Source organism: Artemia sp. Qi Xiang Cuo, chromosome 7 (genome assembly GCF_049724085.1).
Source record: "Artemia sp. Qi Xiang Cuo chromosome 7, ASM4972408v1, whole genome shotgun sequence".
Classification (NCBI taxonomy): domain Eukaryota; kingdom Metazoa; phylum Arthropoda; class Branchiopoda; order Anostraca; family Artemiidae; genus Artemia; species Artemia sp. Qi Xiang Cuo.
The window spans coordinates 49,216,842-49,237,424 of NC_142800.1; the positions used below are offsets into that span (position 1 = coordinate 49,216,842).

The 20,583-nt window shown below is 34.0% G+C and overlaps 1 protein-coding gene across 2 annotated transcripts in view; it reads right to left on the reverse strand.

Annotated features, from left to right (window-relative positions):
* Positions 1-20,583, reverse strand: part of LOC148950369 (uncharacterized) — a 115,057-nt gene that overhangs the window by 32,813 nt on the left and 61,661 nt on the right. For both annotated transcript variants that reach the window (XM_089092353.1, XM_089092352.1), the window contains exons 2-3: positions 14,629-14,936; positions 3,056-3,283 (exon numbers count right to left, since the gene is read on the reverse strand). In XM_089092353.1, the coding sequence (XP_088948479.1) occupies positions 3,056-3,283; positions 14,629-14,935 (535 nt within the window). In that variant the 5' untranslated portion in view covers position 14,936. The remainder of the gene's footprint in view (positions 1-3,055; positions 3,284-14,628; positions 14,937-20,583) is intronic.

The following is a 20,583-nucleotide window of genomic DNA, read 5'->3' on the forward strand; positions in this document are numbered from 1 at the left end:
GGTTAATTAAAGAAAATTAAATAGTTTTTAGAAACAAATTTCAATTTCTACTCATTAAAAGCTATGTGCCTGAGAAAATTTACCTTATTTTGAAAATAAGGATAGAAACAAAAGAAATTATGTATATACTTACAAATTGTAATTGGACTTCTGTATTTGAACTCCATGGAAAAACTTAAGGGGGGTTTAGCTGACAATCTACACTAGGCTGAGCTGAGGCATATAAGGCAGTCCACTCACTTTTCAAGTTCCTTCCATCTGGCATGGAGCTAACACGGGGGTCAGAGAACCCTGTCATTAAAAGATTCGCAGGCATTGGCTGGTCCAGGTCTTGTGTAGTTCTGGCAGCGAATTTGATAACTGAAGGTCTTGTAGCTTGCATTAATATAACTTCGCTATATCTTGCCCTCTTTTCAGAAGGGGGGGTATTGCATTTGTCCACTTCCTTGAAAAAAAAATGAATTTTTGGTTTTGAAAATAATTAATTTTATTTTATACATTTAAAGTAATTTAAAAAATTTTTTTTTTCAATAGAGCTAAGCACTTTTTTTCAAAAACATCCCTAAAAAAGGTTAACTGATCATTATAAAAATCACACCGTAAATGCAGACTGGCCTGTAATTTTTTTAAAAAAAAAACATAAAAAAAAAAAAAAAAAGCCGCCAGTAACCTAAAACCAATAGGAAAATTATTTATAGTTTTAAGCTCCTAAAAAAAATAGGCTTCTAAGTATATAAGTATCCCTTAGTTCTAGTGTAAGGAAAGAATTTCTTCCTTAACTTAATGATAAGATAATTTCTTTTTTTTTATTATAATAATGAGAAAATTTTTACTCACCAGAAATTGCTTTGAATTATCCATTTTCTATGTAAATGCTTACAAAAAATGGCAGTTGTGTTATGTTCAATAAACTATTCCAAACTGTTGAGGAATCTAATTTAAACTTGAATATATACAAAAAATAATTAGCTTCTAAAAAAGATACACCGGTTTTTCCAACACGGATGTAACCTAAAAAAAAAAACTTGTTTATCATGAAAGATAAATTCAGTTAATTGTGCCAGAAAAAACTTGAAGCAGAACAGATTATAACCAACCTGTTTGTTACGGGCACGTACGCAAAGTATATACCTTCAAGCAAATTCCATATGATATTTCTAATTACTATAGCTTCTATAGAAACGGTACCTCTATGCAAATGACCTTGGTAACCCCAATTCGTCGAAAATATACACACATACCCATGCCTAAGGCGTATATCTGAATGTATATTTTCAACGAATTGTACGGTTACTACTTATAGAATGTGCTCGCGCTTCATATAGTACTATTGGGAATGTGCTCTTGTCCAATTCCAGCCTATTGCAATGTGCTGGGAACTCAGAGGTTTTTTTTTAGCATTTTGTTGTCGGAAGTAATTGAAAATATAGCATTCGGTCGCAAGAAAAAGACGCCTTTTTACTAAGCCACATCTTCTAGAATTTGCTCTAAATGTACGAATACTATACCTTAAAGATACCTAACACTTGAAACTGCAATAGGTTCACCCCAAGTTATTCTGTAGAAGTTGTCATTTGGGTCAACAGTTATCTTAGCAATTAGCATATCTTTTTTTTGACAAATGAGGCGTGAATTTTTCAGCACAAGTATCTACAAAAATATAACAATACAAAAATAATAAAAAAATATGATAAACATTATTTTTGTTATGCTTGTGTGTTTTTTTAAATATTTGTATATTTTTCTTAATATTTTTGGTTATTTTGATAAATTTATTACCAAAATAAATTTTATATGTGTATTTTTGATCGACAATAATTGGAAATTTGTGTTTTTGCTCTACTAAATTGGTTATCTGGGAAGACTTCACACTAAAAAACGAAAAAAGGGGATTTTTGGAACAAAAGTTGAAACTGGTGAAAAAAACTACGACGAATATTAAAGATCTGTGTTTTCCTTGACAAAATTTAAAAATAGTAAAAATTTCCCGTCTATGAGAAAGGATTCTTAAAGTTCACGAAAAATTCGAGAAACGGAAAAACCTCAATAAAAAAATTAAAATTGAAAAAATTTTGGGACCAAAAATTTGAAAAAGACGCAAACACATGAACGAAAATAGGAAAATGATGAAAACCGTAAGATAAATTTTGGAAGAGACGGAATTACGCAAAAAAACGACAATGTGCAAATTTTCTAAAAAAAAAAAAAAATGGAAACGGTGATATTTACCTAGGGAAACTTGAGTTTTTCTCCTTTGAAATAATGAGACTTTAAACACATCTAAAGTTTAGAGTGGCAGGACTATTGGTGTGTGAAACTTACTTTTTGTATGTTGTTACTAAAAAACAGAAGAGCGGAAAAAATTACTGAACAAAAATTCATAGTTTAATTAGGCCTAAGAGAATTTATCAATCGTTTCTAAACATTGAATAAGGCTTTTAAAAGATATCTTGTTTTGACCAAAAAGATTAATGTAATCCAAAGCTTTTTACAAGAAGTTAATGCTGGACTGCATTTTATCTTTAAAAAGTTCCAAATTCAAATGCGACTTAGTTTGCTTTGGCAAGCTGTTGCTTAGGTTTTGAAGGTTCTTCTTATATTACGTTCAAGAAGAAACTCTCGTGAGCGACAAAGTTTATCAAGAAGCATCATTAAATTAACAATTTATAAAATCCAGAAACGTCAAATTTTTGCAAACAAATTTGGAACAATATGAAGAGTAAGTTCAAGGGTAAAATTAATAAGAGTAAGTTCTAGTGAAAGAATTTTAGAAAGTTCACTTCGAAATACGACTGTGTAGTTTAATCATATCCACTATTCATCATTAGCGTTTTAAGGGCTCATTTGCAAGTGTTTTAAGACCCAAACACTAGCTAATTGAAGTGTGGTAATTGAGAATCCCATTTTCGATGGTCATCGGCGTAAGTAGCCTACTGTCCTAGCAAATATTCGAAGATTTTGAAGATTCGAAGTTTCGAGTTTAGCGAACGAAGCTCACTGAAATATCTTGAGTGAATCCAAATTTAGTGACTGAAAAAGAAATAAAAAGTATTACCTCCTATCGCAGGTAAAAAAGGGCTAGCTCTGTTTAGGCTTGTTTCAAGTGGGTCATCATCATTCAGAGGGTTTTTTCCACAAAATGACGTCTCCAGAAGCATTCTGTGAGGCGAAGGACTTCGGCGAATGGTAGACGGAACGTCAGAAAATTTGGAGGCTAGTCTGTCTAACGGCAAATGTATGGGCACTGATTGTGCAAATGTTAATGACTTCTTCGTAATTATTCCTAAAATCGGATTTTTATGAATCAAACTGCTTAGTATATTTATTACAACACTTTCTGTTATCTCAGTTTCGGCAAAGGGGTCTATTTGGTTGACCTGACAAAAGTTACATTACTTAACTTTCTTAAGTTTAATAATTTCTAACGATTACAATTCCTGAACCAACTTCAAATGACGATACTTCCTCATTTGACAGTTTTTTTTTTTGGAAAACGCGTTTTAAATTTTGGTTCTACGGGGTAGAGTTCATTCTTTACTAGGTTACGACTGACTCAGCAACCATGATGAAAGTTATCACAGAGCATGAATCAAATAGACAGAGGCGTTTTCCAACTGATGCAAGGTTATTGAAAACGAAAGTGGTGTTTTATGTTTTTAGTCAAAGCATCACTGACAGTCAATGAAAACGACTCTAACGCAAGGCCGTACCCGGAGGTGGGCGGGGGGGGGGTGGTAAGGGGTTTAAATCTTCCGCCCGAAACGTTTGTCAAACTTGTGAAAACGTAAAACAATGCATATAACATTTTTTGATGCGTTTTTGGAAGTTTTTGTTTGTGTAACCCCCCCCCCCCTCTCACCTGAAAATTACATCCCTCCCGAACATTAATTCTGTGTATGGCCGTGCTCTAACGTAAAATCAGAATTCCACGCTACAGTTGGTTTGAATTTGAGAAAGATGATCTTAAGTTTGAAACAGATGGTTCAAATTTGAGGCAGATGCCTAAAATAGCAATATTGAAGGATTAAAGAAACGAAACTGACAGACCACGTTCACCACCCTTATACATGGCCATAATTTTACTAAACGCACATAACAAATTACGAATGGTTAAGAAACTTAACTTTTCAATGTTTCTAATTAGCTATTCAAGGATTTATTTAAGAGATGTTGGCAGTGAACATCCGTGACAAAACTACTAACACCGAAAACAAGCAGAAACGAAGTTATATAATAAATGAAGACAAACTCAAATCGACCAGAAATTACCAAAAATTAGAGCGGAATGTCAACACATAAATTCCCCAAAAACTTTCGGTCAATAGCGTTTTACTGACAATACTAAATTTATGAACAGTTTCACTTTCAAAATAAGTTTCAGAATTCAGTGCTGCTCAAACTCCACATTGGCCTCATTGGGTTAATGTACAATCATTTCTTATCTATTAAATGACCCATCTTCCTATCAAAATCAATTATCAATCGGTAAAATTTAAGTTGGTGCTTCCGTACCAGAGTCGGACTTCCATGAATATGAAGTTGGGGCAACAGTTAGCTAATTTCGATCCCCGAAAAACTTCAATGTCCAAAATTATCTAATGCCGGGGATGTATGTTGCTGATTTTGGTGGCCAGGTATTTAAAAAAAAGTAAAATAGATTACCCGATAGTAAATAGGATGCGTCTCAATTGAATCCTTACTTGCAAAGACTATTGTACTAGGAACCATAATCCGTAATGTTGATGAAAGAGAACAGGGAGCAAATATTTGTTAACTATTCTAAAAGAGACTTGCTCATAATTGGCAGTGACTTTAATGCTCAAATGGGAAGGAAGTTATCTCCGCGTGAATCGTCAATTGATTAACAGGGGATCTGCACTAGATTATGTACATTCTGATGCAGTTCGCCATAGACCATAAATCGACCGTAATTAGTACGGAATATGTACACAAACTGTTCCATAGCTTCCCATGGTATTCCAGAGATAAAAGATAGAATTCTAGATTGACTACATAATGGTGTCTTTAAGATGGAGATAGTTGTTGGGAGACTGCGAGACAGAGCAGGTAAAGGTTAGTAGTGATGCCATAGACACTTTAAGCAGAGCCTTATCCCTTCGAATCCCGGTCCCGGCACTTTTTTAAGCTAGTAAATATTTGACAAGGTGTCTTCAAGATACAGGTGCTTGTTACGTAAGAGGAGATTGTTTACCTATGTTGAGGATGACGTAATCTTGCGTGACTTATTAGAGCTCAGAGCTTGCTAGTCAAGTGGCGAACCCTCGACTGTAACTGAGGATGACGTAATCTCGCGTAACTTATTAGAGCTCAAGGCCCGCTAGTCAAGTGGGGAAATCTCAGTAGAAACTGAGGACGACGCCCACGTGGGTTTTATGTAATTCTTTACATGTTGTTTTCTTCAACACATTTTTTTTCAAGGCTCTTTTTATATTCTTTCAAGGCACATTTTTTTGCCTTCAAGGCGCTTTTTCCTGAAGACATTTTCTTTCCTCAAGATGGTTTTTTTCTTGGGGACATTTTTTCTTCAAGACATTTTTTTCGAGGTATATTTTTATTCAAGGTTTTTTCCTCAGGAAACCTTTATAATCCGCTGTCAACTAAGCTTTTTGTCCGCTCTAGGAATCAAATGTAAGACCCAAGATTTCCCCAATGGAACGGCGCGTTAACCACCTGAACTAACAAATTATTCCTAATGTTTTGATCCGAGAAATTAATTTTACGTGATAAGTTGTTTCCTCGCTTGGAGAATTCTCTGCACACTTTCTAGATCGATAAAGCTATAGATTGCGTGTCTGCTATCTCCGGGAATATTTCACATGGAAGCGTGAAAATCGATTAGTGGAAATGGGTCTAGGGGGATTTTATTGTTATACATTTGACACACAAGTGAATGTTACATCATAGTAATTTAAACTTAAATGAGAGTGATGGTATTATTTATTTGATCTATTGCTTAGAGCAAATGATGAAACTATTGGATGAGATAACAAGAAATGAATTAGCATCCATAAGCCATGACTATTCTTGGTATATGACACTCTGTTTCCCCTGCTTTGTATTTCAAGCAAGAATCCATTTTTTTCACAAACATCCATATTGCCCCGTGACATCACTGGGGTTCATATTATCAGTCTTAAGGCGTTTTTCAGATATTTTCTAGATATGAATCATGCTTTAAATCCATTGCTTCGTGTTTTCGCAAGCCACCCCCTCGTGATACGCCATGTCAATTCACGCTACTGTGTAACCCAATCATAGTATTGAAATATATTGAAGATTCATCGTGGAACAAGAAATCTAAAAGATGAAGACTTTTTATTGTAGATACAAGTTTTATTAATAAACAAATTTATAAACACATTAAAACACTTTATTCTTAGGGCACTGAAATCAGTATTATACAGCTAGGAAAAGGATATTTTCAACTATAAAGTCGCTCAATCGAGGATTGTCTACATGTAATGCTGAGCAATTCGCCGTAAGTATACCCACGACATAAAAAATATAATACGGCATGAAAACAACAACTTTTGATAGATAACTCTAGATCTATTAAAGGGAAGGGGTGATTTGTTACAGGTAAATTCAAGGAGACACAAAACAGGTGACTTAATTCCATATTTTGTTAATTTTTTTCGGTATTACTTTCTGGCAATTCCTAGCCCGTGCCATTCTTTGTCTGGCCCGTGGCACCCTCCAACACACATTATCATTCCTCAAGCATTTTCAACAATTTTTCTACAAAAAATCAATTGCAACAATGAAATATATTGAAAATTCATCGTGGAAAATGAAATCTAAAAGATGATTAAAAAGGCTTTTATTGTACAAACAAGTTTCATTAATAAACAAATTTACAAACATTATTAAAACAATTTATTTTTAGGGCACTAAGATCAACATTATACAGGAAGGAAAGAGATATTTTCCACTATAAAGTCGTTCAATCGAAAATCGTCTGCATAAATGCTGAGAAATTTGCTGTAAGTATACTCACGTAATCAAAAATAAAATACTGCATGAAAACCACAGCTTTTAATCGATAAATCTTGCACTCGCTTTCGTAGTGACATCCTGCGGCACTCTTCATCATCACTTAAACATTTTCTGACGTTTGAATTTATATTTTTATTTTGTAAGACTAATTTTTGTTTTGTAGCAACTATTTTGGATTTTAATAGAAGTTTTTGTATTGTGTAAAATTTTTTTTCGTTATTTCAGAACTATTTGGACTTTTTTGAATTTTTTGTATTTCATGAAACCTACTTTCGATGTTGTTAGAATTGTTGGGTTTTGTAAGAAGTATTTTGTATTTTTGAAGCAACTATTTTTTATATCTTTAGAAGTATTTTGGATTTTTGTAAGGTATTTTTGTATTTTGTAAGAACAATTTCGTTTTTTGTTTTGAATTTTGTTAGAACTTTTTGCATTCTGTAAGAAGTATTTGGATGTTGTTAGAATTTTTGTGTTTTATATCAAGTATTATGTATTTTGCGGCAACTTTTTTTTATTCTCTTAGAATTATTTTTGATTTGTGTAAATTATTTTTTTTATTTCGTAACAGAATTTTTCTTTTCTAAGAACTATATTGGATTTGTTAAAATTCTTTGTATTTTGTAAGAATTATTTCTGTTCGGACTATTATTATTTCGGATTATGTTTGAACATTTTGTATTCTGTAAGAAACATTTTGGATGTTGTTAGATTTTTCGTGTTTTGTAACAAGTATTTTATTTTTTTGCATCAATTTTTTTTTCGTTAGAACTATTTTGGATTTGTGTAAAGTATTATTTATTTTGTAAGAATAATTTCTGTTTTTAAGAACTGTTTTGGATTTTGTAAGAATTATTTTTGTTTGTTAAGAACTATTTAGATTTTGTTTGAACTTTTAGTATTCTGTAGGAGGTATTTTGGAGGTTTTTAAAATTTTTGTGTTTTGCAACAAGTGTTTTATATTTTGCAGCAACTATTTTTATTTTCTTAGAATTATTTAGGATTTGTGTAAGTATTTTTTTGTATTTCTTAAGAGTAATTTCTGTTTTGTAATTTTTATCAGTGTCTATTGGAGTCCTATTTTACTCTCGAGGTTGAATTCTCTCATGCGTTGGATGTATTGAACCCGGGGAAAATAAGAAAAAGTATGAAAAAATTAAAGCATGGAAAATAATCTCGGAAATCTCTCAAAACCTCGCCCCGAAAGCCCTAGAAAATATTATAAATATGAAAAAACTTAAAATATGGAAAATAATTGCTTAATACTCTCAAAAGCTAGTATGCCCTTAGTAAAAATGGCCCCCACAAATAATAAACTAGCTACTTTCGATGACTAGCCATAGAGTAACAAGGGATGAAGCCAGGTAAAAAATCCTGGAACCAATGGAGCTTGGAGCGGAATTGGTGGAATCTGAGCCGTGAAAACGGGTTGGACGGGGGGGGGGGGTAGAAATGGTGGAACTGGAACTGACAGAACCAGAATCAAAGGAATTGGGACTGGAACCGGGGTACGAGACAGCAGAATCGGAATTGAAATCGCTGTAAGCGGGGCCAGAAGCAGGGGAAGTGGAATTGGACATCATTTTATAAAAAATATGAAAAATACCTAGGGTGGGGGTATAATATGATTGGTCTGTAAAAACACAAAACAATGGATTTAAATAATGATTTATATCGAGAAAGTGTCTGAAAACGCTTTAAGAATGTTAAAAGGTACCATAGGGTGCCAAGGGAACAGTATTTTTATTTAGGGGTGCAAGAAAGGTCTACAACCATTAGGGGAATCTAAAAAATAATGTCAACTTATTTACCGATTGAAATACTTATTATTTCGTCCTGAAAAAGAATATAATAAGCTGAAATAAAATATATTATTATTCTGTAAGTTTTTGAGGGGTAAAGCCCTCTCCGGAGGTTCTATGTCTTGAGATAACGGACATACATAATGGTTCCCAAACAAAATGTTTAACGCTTGTATAGATATCTGAGGGGGGGGGGCTACTAACCGTTTAGACGTAGAGAGTCCATATTACTATCTAAAAGTTCTAGGATCAAAAATCTGAAAATATGTAGGGGAGGGGGGTAATATGATTTTGTTGAAAAAAAAACAAAGCAATGGATTTAAGGTATGATTTATGTCAAGAAAATGTCTTAAAATGCTTTAGGAATGTTAACAGGTACCATAGGGTGCCACAGGCCAGTCACAGAGTGGCAAGCTGGCGTAAAATGCTGTGAAGCATCACGATCTAATAATGAAATGGTATGTCCCCACTCTTCAAATAAAAATATCTATCGGGGCATTTAAACATCAGAAAACAGTTAAATGATGATGAAGGGTGCCGCAGGGTGCCACCACGCAGCCAATTTTCACAACATCACTGGAAACAAGGAGAAGGCTCATTCAAGAAAATGTTTTAAACTCTATATCCTTTTAAACAATGAGGAAACATAAAATTTAAGACGAAGACATATTGAAATACATCAAATATTTTGCTAAAAGTAAGGGGCAATGTTAAAACTTAAGAACCATATCTAAAATGCAGTTCTATGAAGGAATTTCTTCGAACTTTCTTTGTACTCTGTAAGAAATAATTTTTATCTTGCAGTAGCGATTTTTTATTCTGTTAGAACTATTTTGGGTTTATGTCGAGTATTTTTGTATTTTTGAAGAAAAATTTTGTTTTGTAAGAATAATTTTTGTTTTTAAGAACTATTTGGAATTAGTTAGAACTTTTTTCTGTTTTGTAAGAATTATTTTTGTTTTTTAAGGATGTTTTTTTTATTATTTTCTTTTGTATTCTATGAGAAGAATTTTGGATGTTGTTAGAATTTTTCTGTTTTGTAACAAGTATTTTGTACTTTAACGCCACTATTTTTTATTCTGTTAGAACTCTTTTGGATTTGTGTAATGTTTTTTTTTTGTATTTGTAAGAATAATTTTGGATTGTAGAAACTATTTTGGAACTTTTCTCTTTTTTAACATGTATTTAGCATTTTGCAGTTACTATCTTTTATTTTGTTAGAAATATTTTGGATTTGTGTAAAGTATTTTTTGTATTTTGTAAGAATTTTTTTTTTGTAGAAACTATTTTGGGTTTTAATAGAAGTTTTTGTATTGTGTAAGAAATATTTCATCGGGATATCTATTGAGATATTGAAACGTCAGAAAACTTTTAAGTGATGATGACGGGTGCCACAGGGTGCCACCAGGCTGTTATTTTTTACAAGATCACTGGGAATAAAGAGAAGGCTCATTCAAGAAAATGTTTTAAATTTTATGTCCTTTTTAAGGACAATAAGAACATATAAAACTAAAGACGGAAATATATTTAAATAGATCAAATGTTTTGCTAAAATTAAGGGGCGATGTTAAAACTTAAGAGCCATATCTAAAATGCAACGAGGAGTTTGCTCTAAATTAGAAGGTAATTTCTGTCTGTTTTAGAAGGCTTTGCTTTACAGGAGAAAAAAAAATCACTGGTTAAAAGAGATAAGGAAACGGTTTATTCAAGAAAATATTGAATATATTATGAGGTTTATACTCATTCTCGTAAAACTATAAAGGGTCTCGAATGAAATTGGAAAGCGGCTGCGACTTGTCGATCAAAAGCTGTGGTTTCCATGCATTATTATATTTTTGATGTTGTGGGTATACTTGCAGCGAGTTTCTCAGCATTTTTATAGACACTCCTTGATTGAAGGACTTTATAGTGGAAAATGACCCTTTCCAACCTGTATAATATTGATTTCAGTACGCTAAGAATAAAGTGCTTAATATGTTTGTAAATTTGTTCATTATTGAAACTTGCATGTACAACAAAAACATTAGTCTTCATCTTTTAGATTTCTTGTTCCGCGAAGAATCATCAATATATTTCGTTGTTGCACTTGGGTTATTTTTGTAGGAAAATTGTTGAAAATACTGTAGGAATGATAATATGGGCCAGAGAGTGCCATGGGCCAGTCACAGAGTGGCACAGGCTGGGAATTGCAAGAAAATAAATATGGAATTACGCCACGTGTCTTGTGACTCGTTGAATTTACCTCTAATAACTCACCTCCTCTCCTCAATGGATCTAATTTGTCCATAAAAAATTGTGGATTTCATGCAGTTTATATTTTTGGTGTCGTGGGTATTCTTACGGTGAGATTCTAAGCATTTATGTAGACAATCCTTGATTGAGTGACTTTATAGTTGAAAATATACCTTTCTTAGTGGTTTAATATTGATTTTAGTGCCCTAAGAACAATGTTTTTTAATAATGTTTGTCAATTTGTTTATTAATAAAACTTGTATGTACAGTAAAAAGTCTTTATCTTTTAGGTTTCTTGCTCCACGATGAATCTTCAGTATATTTCACTGTTTCAATTGGGTTATTTTGCAGGAAAATATCTGAAAAATGCCTTAGGAATGATAATATATATCACAGGGATGCTACGGACCAGCCACATATTGCCATTGTTTTGTGAACTGCCTTAGACTATCACATTCTAAAAATGAAATGGAAAGTCCCAGCTTCAAATAAAAACATGCTTTAATTTAGTTCATAGTGTTATTTTTGTAGGAAATGCTGGAAAATGCTTTAGAAATGATAATGTTTACCAGAGGGTGCCACGGGACAGCCATAGTGCAGCACTGTGGCGTGAATTGACATGATATATCAGGAGGGTTTGCTTGAAAAAACACGAAGCAATGGTTTAAAGAATGATTTATATCAATAAAATATTTAAAGATACCTTAGGAATGATAATATTACCACAGGGTTCTCAGGGGACAGCCACATGTGGCCACGGTGGAATATAAACTGTATTGATGTCCGAAAATTAAAGAAAATAAGCAAATCGATGTTTCAAACTGTGGTTTTGCTAGAGACCAGATGAAAATAATCAAATCCATGTTTCAAAACGAGTTGCGTTTGCTTAAAAAATATGGATGTTTGTGACAAAAACGGATCTTTGCTTGAAATGCAGCGCATGGGACACAGAGTGTCATTCGCCAAAAACAGTCATGGCTCTTGGATTTTAATTTATTTCTTGCTATATGCTCTAATCGTTTCATCATTTGCTCTGAAAAATAGATCAAATAAGTAATACCATCACTCCCAGTGAAATTTACATAACTATGATGTAAAATCCGCTTGCGTGTTAAATGTAGAACAATAATATCCCCTAAACCCATTTCCACTAATCGATCTTCACCCCTCCATGGGAAATATTTCTGGAGCTGAGAAACACGCAATCCATAGCTCTTATCGATCAAGAAACTGTGCAGAGAATTCTCCGAGCGGGGAAACAGCTTATCACATAGAATTTTTATCTCGAAACATAACATTAGGAATAATTTGCTGGTTCAGGTGGTTAACGCGTCGTTCCATGGGGAAATCTTGGGTCATACGTTATATTCCTAGAGCGTACAAAAATCTTTGCTTTTATTGGATTATAAAGGTTCCTTTATGAAAAATATTGAAGAAAAAATATCTCGAAGGAAAAAACATCTTAAGAAAAAAACGCCTTGAGAAAAAAACACCTTGAAAGAAACAAACGCCTTGAAGAAAGAATAAAACGTTTTGAAGAAAAAAACATCCCCTAAAGTATTACGTAACACTCACGTGTGTGCCGTCCTCAGTTACAACCTCAGTTCCCCACTTAACTAGCAGACCCTGAGTTATATTAAGTCTTGCGAGATTGCGTCATCCTCAGTTACAGCCGGGGGTTCCCCACTTGACTAGTGAGCCCTGAGATCTAACAACTCACGCAAGATTATGTCATCTACTATTACATAACAAGTACCTGCATCTTGAAGAAACTATGCCAAATATTCACTACCTTAAAAAATTGTCAGGACCGGGACTCGAAGGAATAAGGCCCTGCTTAAAGTGCCTATGGCGTCACTACTGAGGTTAAAGCAATGGATCTGATAATCAAATAGTAAATATTAAACTAAAAATAAAATTGACTGCCAGACTTAGAACAAACCCTCCGTTTCGTTTAGAAATAGACAAACTTGACTCAGATTCTATGGGCCCACTCTGCTATAAATTATCTCCAACTGTCAAACCTATTTATACATCTCTCATCAGAATATATACCTCTTGAAGAGAAGAGCCTTGAGATCACCTGGTCTGGGCCTTGAAAGTGTGTTAGGAACGTTGCTACTTCTGTCCGAGGCTACAAGAAATGGAAACGAAATAAGCAGATGTTTTCAACCTAAATTGATGAGCACCAAAATAACAAAAAGTCGGTTTCAGAAAGTCTGCAAAAATTCAAGGAGCTGCGGAAGCAGTACCATCAGGGTGCAAGGAAACATAGGCAGGAACATTGAAAAATAATTATGAACTATGTACAACTGGCAGCTGTATGGTCGGATACGAGAAAACTACATGCTACTCAGAGATGTGACAGGAAAGTCAACCAAACACACGGGAGGGATTATTCGAGATCAAATTATATATCGGACAATGAACGAACATAAGCTCATAAGACAAGGGTGCGAGCATTAAGCTATTGAAAGATTGGAACGTCACGAAACACCTGAAATGGATGGTATACATGCCGACTCTCTCAAAGTCAGCTGTATCAAACTGACTGCTCCTCCCAACACCATAATCTGTCGAATATAGGAATCAGAAAAGTTCCCAAGTGATTTATGCAATCTCAAGATAATATCATTATTTAAGAAAGGTCACCGGCCTACGACATCAAATTACTGGGCTGATCACTCATTACCATTGCCACAAAAGTGCTTTCCATAATAAGATTTCACAATCAAGACCGATGTGGAGTCCATAAGAGCCTTTCAACGTTATAAATCATCTTGGTTACAGACTGTCACCCCCTGTCCCCTTGACCGATGATAGATCCACATGGCAGGAAAAAGTGTGTCAACTTCAGATGTCAGGGAGAGCTGATGAACCTCGCGTCCTAATAAAACTAAAAGTAAGCAATAACAAGATTGGCAGTTTAGTGGAAAATTGCAGTTTTTTTTAATGTATTAATTGCAACGAAAAGAAAGTTAAATCTTAGCAAAGAATATGTGTGGCGTTGAATTGTGAAGGAGCTGATTATATAATTTGGATAACAGGGAGAGCTGCTGGACCTCGCCTCCTAATAAAAATAACAAGATTGGCAGTTTAGCGGAAAACTGGAGTTTTTTTTAAATGTATTAATTGCAATGAAAAGAAAGTTAAATCTTAGCACAGAATATGTGTGGCGTTGAATTGTGTAGGAGCTGAGTATATCATTTGGATAACTCTTGATGTAATGAAAAACGAGCAAATATTAAGTAGTCAAATCCATGTTTTTTTTAAAATAAGTAAAAAATAGTGTAAAGTTTGAAACAAACTGAAATTAGCCTGTACGTGACGAACGCTATTCACTAAAAGCCATCTTTGGGACACAGTTAATATCTCAGTTGAAAGGGGCCTTCTAAAACTTGGGCTGAAGGAGCAAATCGAGTAAAAGTTCTATATTTATCTGCTGTGTCTTCAAAACTCTTCGGTTGGTTCAAAAAGTACATGTTTCTGTAGAACCCTCCATATTTCTAAGGGGAGAGGTCTACATCCTTTAGAGTAAAACCCCCTATTTCTACCACTAACTATCATAAAATATACGTACCACTCATCTGTTCTTCTTCTAAAATCTCCTGCACATAGCTTTCTAATTCTTTTTTCCCTCCCTCTGCAAAAATTAAACCAGTTTCACAGGCGTAAATATCTGGGATTGAACCAGAACTTTTTAGTGAAGGGCTGCTTGGATGGTCAACATCAATACGAGGAGTCGCTGTAGCAGAGATGGGAGTAACAGCTTCTTCTGAGATTTTTTCCAGTTTTGTTTTTTCTTCTGGGCTTATAAGTTCGTCACTCAAGTCTTCAAAGGAAGCGATTGGAGCTGGGCCTAATCGTTTCTGCCTTTCAGTAGCCATCCTAAAAACACATTTTTGTATTTTCCTCTAAAATATAAGTTGAAGTTAATTTAAAAGTTTAAACCTTTAATGGTTCATTGGCGTTTTTGTCCTGTCAAATCTATCACCGTCTGCAATAAACCTCCAGGGGACAGCAAACTTTGTGATTAATTTACAATGAGTCCCAATACCTCTTGACCAATGTTTGGGCAAGAAACCATGCCACTCATTCCACTACACAGCCTTAAAAGAGCTAGTAATTTACTACCTCTAATTACTTCATAAGTTTTTTTTCCATAAAAAAAGCTACAAAGGGGAATTAAAATCTTAGAGTCTAAAACGAGCAGAAGTAATGTAATATAAAACTTAAGGCTCTTCAAAAAATGCAAAGCCAGGACATTCCTCCGAATATAAATCAAAAGACAAACCAGCATTCACAGTCACTGATGCAAAAGCGGTCTCTATAGTAGCAAACTATTATATAGAAAATGGGGTTGGATCTTTCTTAGCACAAACTTACCCGATATTCATTCAAAAAATACTTTTAAAAATATTTTTCAAATAAAAGTTGAGTGTTAAAATAATTGATTCTCCCTCTCTTAAGACAGACAAAATTTACTATGAATGAATAAGTTAAACGTAAAATGCATATAAATAAAAATTAATGATCATAATGAGATTAGAAATTAAATATAATGCTACAGATAAACAGTTAAAACCTAAAACAAACGAGTAGGGGGAGAGGTATTACCACGGGGGGGGGGGACAAGAGCATTGACCTCCAATGAGTTTGAATACTAACTATACAAGATTACAGCCAGTCAGAGGGCTACAATACTAACCATACAAGATCACGTGCCTCTTTCTAGGCCAATCACAGAGCTAGAAATACTAACGGGAGTGACGCAACTAATATAAGGAAGGATTGTCAGTATAGTTGATATTAGTATGAGAATATAATTCAAGAAGTGAGAACAGTTTGACTTTACTTGTTTATTTATTCATCGAGATATATATATATATATATATATATATATATATATATATATATATATATATATATATATATATATATATATATATATATATATATATATACGAGGCATTTTTTTTTTAAGTAAGTACCGTTTTGGAATTAAAAAAAGACGTGCAAAGATATTGCAATAATTTTATTTTTACATGAAAGCCTGTACCTTAATCTACTTTTCTAATTAATTTATGTGAATATTGAGGCACTTGTCATAACGTGGCACCAGTTTTTCAATACCCCCCTTATTAAATTCTGCCGCCTGATTTGTATCACAACGGTTTTGAGTTCGTTATCGTCTTGAAGACACTGACCACCCAGGTGTTTCTTCAAGTGCAGGAAAAAATGGTAGTCGCTGGGCGCCAGATCAGGGCTGTATGGTGAATGATCCAGAGTTTCCCATTGAAAAGGTTTGATGAGATCTTTGGTCCGATTAGCCATATGTGAACGGGCATTGTCATGCGGCAAAACGACACCCTTACTCAACTTGCCAAATCTTTTGTTCTGGATTGCACGACGCAGATTGTTCAATGTCTCACAATAAGACGCTGCATTGATTGTTTCATTACGAGGCAGAAACTCCACTAGTAATATTTTTTTTTTGTCCCAAATTACTGTTCACATGATTTTCCGGGCAGAAATTGTTTGCTCAAACTTCACTTTTTTGGGTGATGATGAATGTCACCATTCCATGGATTGTTGTTTTGATTCTGGTGTGACGAAGGCCACCCATGTCACTCATAATGTTTTGTCCGTAAATTTCACAGATCTCACGATGAATATCGAGTTTAACGCCTTTAGCACTAAGAAATCTTATAACAGCCCGTACTTCACAATCGGCGGGATTCCCGATTGTCGGAGGCATCTTAAACACTTAGTAAACAACGTATACAATGAAGAATCAGACTGTAATGGCGTCAGTGCGTAGACAAGAGATGTAGGTAACCAGCACGCATGTGCAGAATGCCCACCGTAGCACTGCGGCGGCGGAATCACACAACGGTACTTACTTAAAAAACATGCCTCGTATATATATATACATACATATATATATATATATATATATATATATATATATATATATATATATATATATATATATATATATATATATATATATATATATATATATATATATATATATATATATATATATATATATATATATATATATATATATATATATATATATATATATATATATATATATATATATATATATATATTACAATAATGAGTGGAATGTTTACACTATTAGAAGTTGATAGTGGAGTTGGTAGCAGTAGCAATGATAAAAGAGCGCCAAACATTGCGGTAGAAATCACAAGAGGATCACGGCTTTGTCTTGAATAGGAAGCAGTATATGCAAGATACGTGTTATCTTTAAGCAAATTTAAATTGGAGGACCCATTATGCTTCGCTGCAAAAGTTGATATAGTACATATACATAGACTTCGAAGTGCTTTAAATGCAAAAGTGAAGTATATAGAGGACAATAAGTTATATCGATAATTGTATATGTGTAATATATATTTTTGTTGTAATTATACACACAAAAAATTTTTTCGAAATCGAAAATGTTCCCTTTCTTTTTGTTAGATTTGCTTTAGGCTATCGAATATTCTTGAAGTAGAACGTGGTTAGTCTAGAGTCTGCAGTGACAGCGTTAGGATTGAAAAATGAATAAATTTGAGAAAGAGAGAATTAAGTCGAATCTTGTGATTATGGAAAAATGTTTGATTCTAGAATACGATTTTCTCGAGTTATCCCTTCAACGGAAAATATTTTCTCAGGGCACTTGACAATATAGTGAAAACTGATTCTCCCCCATTGGACTATTGTATGAAGCTTTTACGACGTGACTCAAATGCTTTTACACAATTTATTGACATATTAATTGAAACATAGCAGAATAATATCCTGGATATACTTTTGAAAACATTGTAATAGATTCTATGTAGATGACTCTCCCTTCAAAACAGGTTATGTAACGTCACAGAGTTACTCCTCTCTCTCTCCCCCCTATTTTCCCTCTGAATTTATCGAACAAGGATCAGTTTCTTTTTAGCTGTGAGAGAGTTGACATTGGAAACCAAAAAAAATGTTTCGTAAATGTCCACTATGTATGTACACTCTTGGCAGTTGATCATCATCTGAGAATTGTACAATTATTGATGAATACAATGAAAAGTGAAAATTATACAATCCCTGTATATTACATAGAGGATATGCAGTACAAATTAAAGGCCGTAACTCATGTCTTGAAGAGATTTGTGACTGTCACCCTAGAGGGCAACTATGCTGCAATTGTCACTATTGGAAATGTGATCAATGGGAGAATATTTACCCTGGCATGGTTTGAAAGAACCCTAAGTAAGATTTTAGTTTTATTCTAAAAGATTAGTATTGCCATAGTTATAAATTATTTTAGGAAGCAGAACAAGCAGAAAGTTTTAGCTGCTGGAGTAGAAAGACAATTTGGTTTCTACGTCATCGCTGTCACAACACTGTCTATAATGACTATAAACCTAGTGATTTTTATTTGGCAGTTACCGAATGTGATTCACCACTTGAAAACACTTTATGTGATTTTGCTTCAAATAAACAAATTGAAACACGTGAATTTTACAATATGAATGCAAATAGTATCATTGACTATACAAAGAGATACGACAAGAGTGAAGTTATACTGTACTGTAGAGAATGTGACCCTGAGTTTGTAGCCAATCAAGATCAATACACAGTGAATTCAAATGATCTAATAGCATTAGTGGTTCTCGACAGTTGCCTATACACCGAAGAAGAAATCTAAAGTGAAGAATAAAGACATTGTTGTTATGTATATACATTTTTTTTTATTAATAAACAAATGCATATAAATTTTTTAAGTACTTTACTCGTAAGGTACTAAAGTCAATATTATATAGGTCTGAGAGGATATTTTCCACCATAAAGTCGTTTAGACTTGGATTGTCTACGTAAATGTTGAGAAACTGCTTGTAAGTATAGCCGCGACATCTGAACACGAAATATAGTAGCGCATGATAACCGCAATTTTTAGTCGTCAGATCCTGCACTCTCTTCCGATTTTGAATAATAGTTTTCCCACTGCTTTCAATACCGTTATTGATCTGTGGAGTGTAAAATGTATAGGTTAGGCCGAGAGGATTAAAAAATTCAATCGTCTTCATGGTTTGAAAGGTGCACAGCCAATGGCCGGTATTAACAGTCGAAGGACTGTTATTAACAATGTTTACGGTATTGTTTGCACTTTGAATTTCGCCAAGGAAGTCCGAGGTTAGACAATAGGACATGTCTGTATTTGGACATGTAGGGGTCCATATTAAATACACTGATTATTTGAGTAGTGTTCATGGTGCAAAGTCTAGTGGAACACTGCCTTCGGGAGTGATTTCCGAATAGGTTTCAAAGTGATTTAACGAGATTAGTGCGATACTCTCAGGTAAAGGGTCAGCAAATGTAAACTCTAAACGCACACTCCCCGTTCGTACTATACTCATATCTTGAGTGCCAGACAGGTCTAGTACAATGATACCATGTGTTTTAGCGAACGTTTCTTCGGTTATACCATTTTCAAATAGTAATGAATCAATATCTAGGGTTTGCATTGTCAACTCATACAAAATCCTATGGGATTTATCAAAAGATATATAATAGATTGTGATTCCATCTGCTTTGTATACAAGAGATGAAAGTCAAGATATCTCAAATTTATGTGGACAACCAGTCTACGATCCAACTGCGATAGCGCTTTTTACAAATGCCAACGATAATGTTGATGGAATTTCGCCATTGATAAAGGATGAGTCGGTGAAGTTGCGTCAGCCTGTGGCAATATGACGTTGATTGGTGATTGTATGATGAACAAGTAGTTTAATATTATTTCCACTGGCTCTCACTTTTCCCACTGCCAAAGCCACAGAACTCATAACCAGCAACTTCCGTACATGTAATATTGCTGAAGTGAAGGACGAAGTTACATCTGGCTTCCCAAGAAGTTCCTTACGTTAAACGAAATTGGATAAACCAAGCGCCAATTTCAAATCCCCCTTAATATTTGGTGGTAGCCATTGGGGTATATTAAATATTTCATGATAAATTTTTCCAACTAGATGTAATTCACTAGCTATAGTATTTTTAAGTGCATCTGTACTATTAGCATCAGCAATATATTCATATCCATTGGAGGTGCCTCTCAATTCCTTGTATGACCTGGGTGTCGTCAACATGAACTGCATATAGCTTGTATAATTTGAGAGATTGTTGCTTGTGCTCACAAAAGTGTCATTTATGTAGACACTGATTTGACGAAATAAATTATGTAATATACAATTTTCATAGTATATTCCATCAGCTTGAACTCAAATTCCATTGTTAGTCTTTTTTATCATCATATGTTAATCTAAAAATGCCAAAAGCAAGTCAATGAGGTAGTCCTCAACGTAGTAGATTTGAAAGTGGATATCACCAAAAAGCGGTTGTTGTGGATGGACCTGTTCATAGCATCCATGTTTTACACATATCGACATTTTCTGCATTGAATCTATTTAAAAATCAAAGAATTGAAGTACGGATATCGTTATGGGCTAGATATACCATTGTTCAGTCTATGCATAAAATA